General features: G+C 37.2%; 1 protein-coding gene and 1 pseudogene across 1 annotated transcript; both read left to right on the top strand.

Moving 5' to 3' along the window:
• Positions 1-310: 310 nt before the first annotated feature.
• On the top strand, positions 311-1,255 carry Or8g18e (olfactory receptor family 8 subfamily G member 18E). The gene has a single exon (NM_001000798.1). It carries the CDS (start codon positions 311-313, stop codon positions 1,253-1,255), a length of 945 nt encoding a protein of 314 aa, NP_001000798.1.
• Or8g39-ps1 (olfactory receptor family 8 subfamily G member 39, pseudogene 1) lies at positions 10,240-11,181 on the top strand (annotated as a pseudogene).

Here is an 11,648-nt window from a genome sequence, read left to right as displayed (position 1 = left end):
CATTTCTTTCCACACTAATACCAATACTTCATCTCAAATTTTAGACATAGTTTTGAAGTCTTTAAAATTTTAAAGCTTTAATACATGACAGTATTTTATATGAATACATTCTTGATTTTAAGTATATGTTTAAAACATGTAATAAAAAGCAATTGTATTTATCTGAGTTAATTCACTTAAAGTGATTATATAGAGAGCAAATGTATAATAAATAAGAAATGATTTACATGGGAACTTTGTGTCCATGTAAAAGAAAAATTAAGTCTTGCCCTGTAATTGGCTTACAAATCATTTTTCTCTTTAGATCTGAATGGAGGACATAGCAGCAGGAAACCACTGCACAGTGACTGAGTTCTTCTTGGCGGGGCTCTCAGAGAAGCCAGAACTCCAGCTTCCCCTTTTCCTCTTCTTCACAGGAATCTATCTGATCACCGTAGCAGGGAACCTGGGCATGATCACACTGATTGGGCTCAGTTCCCATCTGCACACACCCATGTACTATTTTCTCAGCAGTCTGTCCTTCATTGACTTCTGTCAGTCCACAGTTGTTGTACCTAAAATGCTGGTGAGCTTTTTGACAAAGAAGAAACTCATCTCCTACCCTGCCTGCATGGTTCAGCTCTACTTCTTCCTAACTTTTGGTATTGCAGAGTGCTACACGTTAGCTGCAATGGCTTATGACCGCTATGTTGCCATCTGTAACCCATTGCTTTACAATGTAACCATGACCGATGAGAAGCACTGTTCTCTTATTTCAGGGGTATATATTTTTGCTGTTTTTTGTGCATCTGTAAAGACTGGCTTTATGGGTAGGATTCAGTTCTGCCAATTTGATGTGATTGACCACTATTTCTGTGATCTTCTTCCCCTCTTGAAACTTGCATCCTCTAGTACCTATATCAATCAAGCATTGATTCTATTTTTTGGTACACTAAACCTCTTTATCCCAGTGATGACCATCATTACTTCTTATGTCTTCATTATTGCCACCATCCTCTACATTCACTCCAGCGAGGGGAAGTTCAAAGCTTTTAGAACTTGCAGTTCTCACATCTCTGCTGTTGGTATATTCTATGTTTCTGGTGCATTCACGTACTTACATCCCTCTTCATTGAATTCTATGAACCAAGTGAAATTGTCATCTGTGTTTTATACTACTATTGTACCGATGCTGAACCCCTTGATCTATAGCCTGAGGAATAAGGATGTCAGTATTGCGTTGAAGAAAATATTTGAAAGAAAAAAATTCATGTAAACAGAAGTCATGTGGAGATTATTTGTCACAGCAAAGTAATTAGAAATACATAGAAATATTTATTTGACTCCACTTGTCATTATTTCATAGTTCTTTTTCCTTGTTTATTTATTTTTTAAATTTTTATTCATTTATTTTTACACTTTAGATTTTATTCCACTCCCGGTCCACCCTCTGACTGTTCTACATCTCATACCTCCTTCATCCTATATCGCCAGAAGGATGTCCCCACCTCACCTACGCCAGCAGACCTCTAAATTTCCTGGTGCCTGCAGTCTCTTGAGATGTAGGGGCATCTTCTCTGACTGAACGCAGACCCAGCAGTCATCTGTTGTGTATGTGTCGGGGGCCTCATCTCAGCTGGTGTATGGGGTCTGGTGGTGATCCAGTGTCAGAGATCTTGGGGGTTCAGGGAAATTGAGACTGCTAGTCCTCAGCTTCCTCCATCTTTTCTCCTAATTCAGCCAGAGGGGTCAGCAGCTTCTTTTCACTGGTTGGTGTGCATATCTGCATCCGAATCTTTCAACTGTTTGTTGAGTCTTTTGGAGGGTAACCATGATAGGTCCCTTTATGTGAATGCCCCATGGCTTCAATGATGTCAGGTGTTGGAGCCAACCCTTGAGGTGGATCCCACTTTGGACTTCACTACATCTTCTTTCCTCAGGCTCTTCTCCAATTTCATTCCTGAAGTTCTTTCAGACAAGAAGGTCTGAGCTTTGAAGGGATAACAATCTCATCCCTCACTCGATGCTGCAACTTTCTACTGGAGGTGGGTTCAATAAGTTCCCTCTCCACACTGTAGGGCATTTTATCTATGGTCAGCCCCTTTGAGTCCTGAGGATCTCTCACTTCCCAAGTCTGTGGTACATTCTAGGGCATCCTCTCAATCTCTTTGCTCGTGAGGTAGCCTGTTTCCATTATTTCTGCTGGCCCTGAGAGCTTCAGTCCTTTTACCCCACCCAATACTAGATCATGTTTGAGTCTCCCCCCCATCTGCATTCCCTTTTCCTCCAAAATGATTTCCAGAGTGGTTGTATCAATTTGCAATCATACCAGCAATGCAGAACTGTTCCTCTTTCTCCACATCCTTTCCACATTGTCACCTGAGGTTTGGATCTTAGCCATTCTCACTTGTAAGGTGTAATCTCAGGTTTGTTTTGATATTCACTTCTCTTACCACTAAGGTCTTTCAACATTTTTAGGTGCTTTTCAGCCATTCTAAGTTCCTTTATTGTGAATTCTCTATATGTTTTAGTTCTATACATATTTTTTAATTGTTATTTGGTTTTTTGGTGGTTAGCTTCTTGTGTTCTGTATACATTTTTGGATATTAGCCCACTATCAGATGTAGGGTTAGTGAAAATTGTTTCCCAATATGTAGGATGCTGATTTGTGTATTGACTATATCCTTTGCCTTACAGAAACTTTCTAGTTTCACGAGGTGCCATTTATCAATTTTTGATCTTAGGCCATGAGCCTTTGGACTTCTTTTTATTATTATTATTGGATATATTTAATTTACATTTCAAATGTTATTTCCTTTCCCAGTTTTCCAGCCATAAACCCCCTATCCTATCCCTCACCCCTTCTTCGATAAGGGTGTTTCCCCTCCCCAACCACCCCCCCCAATATTCTTCTACCTCCCATTGGTGCCCAAAATGGTCTTGCTTTGCTAATATGCAGCTGGTGTTGTGGGTTCATGTGTAGTCTTTGTATAGTAGTTTAGTTCCTGGGAGCCCTGGTTGGTTGGTATTGTTGTTCTTATTGGGTTGCAAGCCCCTTCAGCTCCTTCTGTTTAGGAAATTTCCTCCCTATGAAAATGAGTTTGAGGCTCTTTCCTACTTTCACTCTATTAGATTTAATGTATCTGGTTTTATGTTGAAGTCCTTGATCCACTTCTCTTGAGCTTTGTGCATGGTGACAAATATGGATCTATTTTCATTTTTCTACATACAGACAACCAGTTAGACCAGCACCATTTATTGAAGATACTTTCCTTCATCCATCGGATGTTTTTGGCTTCTTTGTCACCGATCAAATGTGCATAGCTGTGTGGTTTTATTTCTTGGTCTTCACTTCTATTCCCTTTATCAACTTGTCTGTCTATGTATCACTATCATGCAGTTTTTATCACTATTGACCTATAGTACAGCTTGAGGTCAGGGGTGGTGTTTTCCCCAGCTGTTCTTTTATTGTTAAGAATTGTTTTTGCTATTTTTTTTGCCTTCCCAGATGAATTTGAGAATTGTCCTTTCCATGTCTTTGAAGAATAGTGTTGGCATTTTGATGGGGTTTGCATTGAATCTGTAGATTGGTTTGGTAGGATGGCCATTTTTACGACGTTAATTCTGTCAATCCATGAACATGGGAGATCGCTCCATTTTCTGAGATCTTCTTTGATTTCTTTCTTGAGTGACTTGAAGTTATTGTCATACAGATCTTTTAGTATTTGGTTAGACTTACCCCACAGTATTTTATATTATCTGTGGCTATTGTAAAGGAAGTTATTTACTTAATTTCTTTTTGAGCCTGTTTATCATTTGTATAAAGGAAGATTACTGATTTATTTGAGTTAATTTTATATCTGCCCATTTTGATGAAGATGTTTCCTATCTGGACAAGTTCTCAGGTAAATTTTTAGGGGTCATTTATGTAGACTATCATATCTTCTCTAAACAGTGATATTTTCAATTCTTTGCTAATTTGAATCCACTTGATGTATTTTTGTTGTGTTATTACTCTAGCTAGCACTTCAAGTACTATATTGAATAGATATGATGAGAGCGGGCATCCTTGTCTTCTGTCTGATTTTAGTGGGATTACATCAAATATATCTCCATTTTATTTAATATTGGCTCTTGGTTTGTGGTAAATTGCTTTTATTATATTCAGGTATGGGTCTTGAATTCCTGATATATCCAATACTTATAACATGGAGAGGTATTGTATTTTGTCAAATTCTTTATCTGCAATTAAGTAGATGATTATTTGATCTTTATTTTCATTTGTTTATATGGTGGATTTTGTTAATAGATTTTCAAGTATTAATCCAACCTGGCATCCCTGGGATGAAGTCTAATTAATCATGCTGAAGGATGGTTTTGATGTATTGTTGGATTTTAATTGCAAGAATTTTATTGAACATTTTTGCATTGATATTCGTAAGCAAGATTGGTGTGAAATTCTCATTTTTGGTAGGGTACTTGTGTGGCTTAGTTATCAATGTAATTATGGCTTCATAGAATGAATTAGGTAGTACTCTTTCCGTTCTACTTCATGGAATATTGGTATTAGGTATTCTTTGAAGGTCTGGTAGAATTCTGAACTAACTCCATCTGGCCATGGGATTTTTTGTGTTCGGAGGTTTTTAATGGCTTCTTCTGTTTCCTTATGAGATATGGGCCTGTTTAGGAAGGTAACCTGTTCTTTATTTAACTTTGGTATGTGGTTTCTGTCTAAAACCCATTCATTTCATCTAGATTTTTCAGTTTTGTTAAGTATAGGCTTTTGTAGTAGGATTGATGATGTTTTTGAATTTCCTTAATTTCTGTTGTTATGTTTCCCTTTTCATTTCTGACATTGTTAATTTGCATACTGCCTCTAGGCCCCTTAGTTAGCTTTCCTAGGGGTTTATCTATCTTGCTGACACTCTCAAAGAACCGCTGTTGTTTTTGCTGATTCTTCGATTTATTCTCTTTGTTTCTATTTGGTTGATTTCAGCTCTGAGTTTGACTATTTCCTGCCTTCTACTCCTCTTATGTAAGTTTGATTTTTTTTTTGTTCTAGAGCTCTTAGGTGTGATGCTAAGTTTCTAGTGTAAGATCTCTCTAGTTTCTCTTCAGCTAAATTTAGTGCTATGAATTGTCCTCTTAGCACTGCTTTCAATGTGTCCCATACATTCTGCATGACATCTGACTAGGCTCTTATGGCTTTCATAGTCTGTTGAGAAGTCTGGTGTAGTTTTGATAGGTCTGCCTTTGTATGCTACCTGGCCACTTTCCCTTGCTGCTTTTAATGTACTTTCTTTATTCTGTGCATTTAGAGTTTTGTCTACTTTTTTGACAAGAGTATTTTCTTTTCTAGTCCCATTTGTTTGGTGTTATATAGTCTTCTTGTACCTCTATGACATTCTCTTTCTTTAGGTTTTTTTCTATGATTTTGTTGAAGACATTTTCAGATCTTTTGAACTGGGAATCCAGTTATTTTCCTTATTCCAGTTATTCTTAAATTTGGTCTTTTCATTGTGTCCTGAATGTCCTCGATGTTTGGTGGTAGGAGTTTTGGTTTTTTTGTTCTGTTTTGTTTAGTTTTGTTTTGTTTTGAATTTTCTTTGACTGTTGTGTCAAGTTCTTCTACGTATCTTTTGCACATGAGATTCTCTCTTCTATTTTTTGCATTCTGTTGGTGATCCTTACATCTGTAATCCTTTACCTCTTTCCTAGGTTTTCTACTTCCTGGTTTTCCTCCATTTGTGTTTGCTTTATTGTTTCTACTTCCATTTTAGGTCTTGGATAGCATTATGCACTTCCTTCCCCTATTTGATTGAGTTTTCCTGTATTTCATTAAGGGCTTCTACCTGTTTTCCTGTATTTCTTTCAGTGAGTTTTTTACATACTCCTTAAAGGTCTCTAGTATCTTCATGAGATAGGATTTTAGGTCAGCTTCCTGATTTTCAGGTGTGTTGGTGTATTCGGTACTTACTGTCGTAGGAGAACTGGATTCTGATGATGCCCACTTACATCAGCTTCTGTTGCTTATGGTCTTGAGCTTGCCTCTCACCATCTGCTTATCCCTAGTGTTTGCAGGTCTGAGTGAATCTGTCTGAAGTCTGTCTCTTTTGTCCCTGGGTTGCAACAGGTATCATGGTAGGCTTGTGGCTCTGGCTGCAGCAGACCTCCTGTATGGCCTTCCACCTGGAAGGTATTCAAAGGGGCATAGAAGCTGCTGATTTGTTGCCCTGGCAGTAGTAGATGTGCTGGGATGCCTTCAGACTGTTGGGTTTTCAGAGGAGGAGTAGTGACACTGTTGTCCTATGTGAGGTTATTCTTCATGGGTGGAGTTGGGGGTCAATTTATTGTTGTTTGTCTGTTTCCTTGTGTGCTACACTACTTTAGGGAGGCATTCAGACTTTGGGGCTGTTTCCCTGCTTTTCACTGAGCCCCTGGGAAGTCTTCAGAATGTGGTGTTAATTGCCTAGTTGCCATATGTACAGAGGAACCCCTGGGTGGCCTTCAAACTGCTGGGATGTGGTGTCCTTGGTGCAGTGGATCTCCTGGGATGTCTCCAGTTGTGGTGTCAGATGCCCTGGGTGTAGCAGATCTCCTGGGGTGCCTCTGGATGTGGTATCAAATATTCTTTGTACAGTGGTTCTTTTGGTATGCTTCAGGATACTATGCCTAATGTTCTGAGTTCAGTGGATCCTCTGGCATGTCTGAGGATATAGCCTCTTTTGGGGAGCAGACAAGAGAGCAGTCTGTCCCAGCAGAAATGACCAGGCAGAAATGGATTGGTATTCATGAGGTGCAGTTTTGTGGGTGATCGTAATTCCCAGAGTTCACTGGACCCACAGCGGCAGCTGTGAACCTTTGTGGGGGTTTCCTTCCAAATGCTGAGTGCAGTAGATCCTCTGGTTGTCTCAATATATAGACACTTCCGGGGAGCTGGTTCCTTTGATAATTTTTACTATTTCTAACAACTTAATTTTTGAGCACATAATATGTTATATGTCTATCAGTGTCAAAAGTTTATACAAAGAGTATGAATGACATGAATTGTTATGCCCATGGATGATGTCCCATCATGGTTTGTATATTTTTCTTCATGTTTGATAAACACCAGTTTGAAAATATAAACCTTCTTAATTACAACAAAATGATACATTTTAAAAAAGTTGTTTATTTCTTCTTTTTAACAGTCCAGATTTTATCCAGCTCCTAGTCCACCCTCTGATTGTTCCATATCCAATATCTCCTCCCTATGACTCCCTTCTCCAGGAGGATGTTTCTACCCCTGACCTCCCATCCCATACGACCTCCATAATCTCTGGAGCCTCAAGTCCCTTGAGGTTTAGGTGCATCTTTTCTGACTGGGTCCAGACTCTGAAGCACTCTGCTTTTTATTTGTTGGGGGCCTCATTTTGGCTGGTATATGTTGCATGTTTGGTGGACCAATGTCTGAGAGATCTCGGGTGTGCAGGTTGGTTGAGACAACTGGTCCTTTTACAGGATCACCCTTCTCAGCTTTTGCAGGCTTTCCCCTAATTAAACCACAAGGGTCAGCAGGTTCTATTCATTGGTGGGTGTAAAAATCTGCATCTGAATCTTCCAGCTGCTTATTTGGTATCCCTACCCCTTGTCCTAAACCTAATCCTATCTCTACCCCTAACTTTAACTCTAATCATAACCCTACCTCATGTCCTTACCCTTACTCTAACCCAATCCTTACCCTTACCCTTAGTTACCCTATCTGCAACCCTAACCCTATCCCTAACCCGAACTGTTAACCTAACCCTTACCTTAAACCTTACTCTAAACCTAAAACTTTTCCTAATCCTTACATTTACCTTAACCCTATCCCTAATCATAACCCCTATGCTTACCTTTACCCTAAGCCTAATATTAACCCTAACCATAGCCTTATCCCTATCCCTAAATTTAAACCCAAACCTAATCCGAAACCCAAATTTATTTGAACCCTAATCAATTCCCTGAAAATTACATTAACATTCATATTTAAAATCCATGAGGCAGTTTGCTAGCACATCCATTGTAGAATTTAGGACAAATAGTCTCCCCATACGCCAATGTAGTACTTTTAAGAGATAGTGAATTTAATACTATAAAACAATCTTCTCGATCTACTGATTATTTTCTATACCATGTGTATAATTCCAGCTATGTTGAAAACAGAATAATTGTGGCACATGCTCTATCATATGTGTGTGTGTGTGTGTGTGTGTGTGTGTGTGTGAGTGTGTGTGTATAAATATAAAAGTTGGCAAAATGAAAAACACATTATGGTGCATAATAAATTGACTAGCTAGCAGAGCTCTTTTGATGAATTGATTTATTTCTTTATTTATCCATCCATTCCTTTATTTTTTCAGGGGCTGAAAAATTGGGTTATTCTCCAATTAGTCTATTATTGTTATTGACAATCCTTTTCAAATTCCATATTGTATTTGTGTAGGACTTCAGCTGAAGGGAAGAGGAATAAATGATGTGGCTACAGAGCTACAGAGTGTTTGTTCTACCAGACTCTAGGGACTCTAATATTACATGATTTGTCAAATTGAGCACAGCATAAAGATGGACCTCAGTGTCTCTGAATATTATTTGTTATTCATGATATCCATGGATCTGAGTTTAGAGGATTCCACTATCACTCCGTTGGGCATAGATGGAAAAGACACACTTAAATCTAATGAAATAAATATATAATCTATAAATATATATTCATATAAGTATATAAATTAATATATATTAATAAAATATATGAAAAATAAATTGTAAAATGAAAGCACAACATATATTAAAAACAGAATATGAAAAACACATGAATATAGCTACTATATGTCCATTAAACTGTAATTTGCTAACTTTCAGTTCTTTCGCTATAATTTACATGACATGCAAGGCTTTCCTGAAATTTTCAAATAAAAATCATACATTATGTAAGCTATTCTCTGTAAGTAACTGTGCTGGTAAAACTATTCTGTGAATGCCTGCCTGTGTCTTGTAATTCCTTTCTATGAAAAATTAGCATGATTTCTGCCTGCTCCCGGAACTGAAGCTATGCCACAGGTTTCTGTACCCAGATCTCACTAGAAGAAAGCTGGTCTCCAGGAGTGCTGACACACCTGACAGCACAGGTAAGACTACCTTATGTTGTCAAGTTACTTTTACAAATTTTCAAGGTTTTACAGCTCACTCCACAGATGCATGCTCTGTGATGTGTCTACACACGCCTCATCTACACGTGACAAGGCTCCAACTTTTCTAAAGCCACTGTTATATACTTGTATGAAAGCATCTCACTTTGATTGCATTGATGTTGAACCATAATGAGCACATGATCGTATACATATTTACACTTCACACACTGACCTTGTCAGACTCCTGCCTATAAGCTGTATTTTTCATTAATTCTCATTTTAGTTTAGCATTGTTGTCTTTATGGTGTCACTAATACAGATATTTAGGGCATTTCATATTAAGTCCTGTGGCAGATTTATTTAATCATTCTGGCTTTGTCTCCTCATTTTCATCCCTTTAAGCTTTAAAACTCTTTACTTAACTCTTTCGTTCTTACACATGCTTTGATCATACTCACTCTCTTTCTCCCAACTCTTCCATTTCCAGCTTCTTCCCTTTTCATGCAGCTCTGTATCCTGTTTTTTCTGTTTTCTGATGATAGGTAATATGTCCCTTCCATAGATTCATGGATATACGCTTTCCCTCTGTCACATGCGTATAGTACTCAATCTTAGTAACAATATGTTTACACTATTTGATATAATGCTGCTCGAAATGTAAATCAATTTTCAAATTTTGGTATATAAAGACCTTACCTATGTTAGGAGTTAGAAAAATGGGAATGTCTAAAAATAGGAGCTCTGAACATCCCCTAGAAAAAGTATTTTTTGGATAATCATTCACTGTTTTTTGTGAAAGATTAATTCTTCAACAGAGTCAGGCAATCTCACACACTAACACACACTCTCAGTTTTAGTTTTGAGACTATGCAATGAAGAAAAATTTTAAAACTTGAATTCTGTGATAGTATTTTATATGAAGTAAAATCTTGACTTCTAAGTATATCTGTAAAAAGAATAATATAAGATAAAATTTATTTAAGGTGATCCAGTTAAGGTAATTATATACATGAAAAAGGATTACTGAAGTAGAAATAATTCATATATATATATATATTATTTTACTCTTATTTTACTCTTATTTTACTCTTTCCGGATAAGAATGGATAGGATGGCAACAGGAAACCATTACACAGTGGCTGAATTCTCTTTGTCTGGGGTCTCTGAGAATCTAGATCTCTAGCCGTCCCTCCTCTTCATAGGAATCATTCTGATATCTGTGGCAGGGAACCTGGGCATGATCATACTGATTGGGCTCAGTTCCCATCTGCACACACCCATGTATTTTTGACTCAGGAGTCGGGCCTTCACTTACTTCTGTCTGTCCAGAGTTGTTACCCCTAAAATTCTGGCGAGCTTTTTGTGACAGAGAAGAACATCATCTCCTACCCAGGATGCATGGCTCAGCTATACTTTGTCATCGTTTTTGGCAGTGCGGAATACTACACATTATCTGTAATGGCATATGATTGAAATGTTTCCATTAGTAGCCCCTTGCTTTACAATATAACAATGTCTTCTACAATTTATTTTTCTTTGATTTCAGTGGTATATGTTTTGGCTGTGTCCTGTGCATCAGTAATCATGGGATTCATGTTTAGGTTTCAGTTCTGCAAATCAGATGTGATCAACCACTATTTTTGTAATCTCCTCTCTTGCAACCTGCATCCTCTAATACCTAGTAAAATAGTTATTCTATTTTTTGGTATCTTTGTCACTGTGCTGACCATTATTACTTCCTATATTTTCATTATTACCAGCATCCTTCACATTGACCCCTGAGAAGGCAGGTCCAAAGGCTTCAGTACTTCCACTTCCCACATCTCTGTTCTTGGTATCGTCTATGGTTCTGCTGCATTCATGTACTTACAGCCATCATCAGTGAATTCAATGAACCAATGGAAAGTGTCATCTGTGTTTTATACTACTGTTGTACCCGTGCTGAACCCCTTGATCTACAGCCTGAGGAAAAAGGATGTTAGCATTGCATTGAAAAAATACTTGAAAGAAAATAATTTATATAGGCAGAAATCATGTGAAAATTATTTATTAAATCAAAGTATTTAAAAACACATGGATTTGATTAATACTATTTATTTTATCCTACTATACATTATTATTACTTATTTGTTAGGAACCTATGCTAATTTATCATTACAAATTTCAACTTTAAATTTCAAGTACCTAAGATCTCATATGCTTTTCAGTATCAACAATTGAAACAAATGCTGAGGAAGACATGGATCCTCATGCCCATATTTAACAGTCTCTCTCTCTCTCTCTATATATATATATAATATATTATATATTATATATAATATTATATATATATATTTCTCTTCACCCAAATGTGAAGCAGGGGGATATATTGTAGACAGATGAATATTTTCTGTAAATTCTATAAATTGTTCCTTCTATTTAGACAGTTATAGAGTTCTGTAATCATATTCATTTCTTGTAAAAAGGGTTACATTTCTGTTGGTGACACAATAAATATTAATTATGCAGTTAAAAATTTTA

This window comes from Rattus norvegicus, chromosome 8 (assembly GCF_036323735.1).
Source record: "Rattus norvegicus strain BN/NHsdMcwi chromosome 8, GRCr8, whole genome shotgun sequence".
Taxonomy (NCBI): Eukaryota; Metazoa; Chordata; class Mammalia; order Rodentia; family Muridae; genus Rattus; species Rattus norvegicus.
This window is presented reverse-complemented; position numbering and strand designations above follow the sequence as displayed.

Bases quoted from the DNA above. Each gene is read 5' to 3' on its own strand.
- Or8g18e (NM_001000798.1), top strand. From the start codon at position 311: ATGGAGGACATAGCAGCAGGAAACCACTGCACAGTGACTGAGTTCTTC.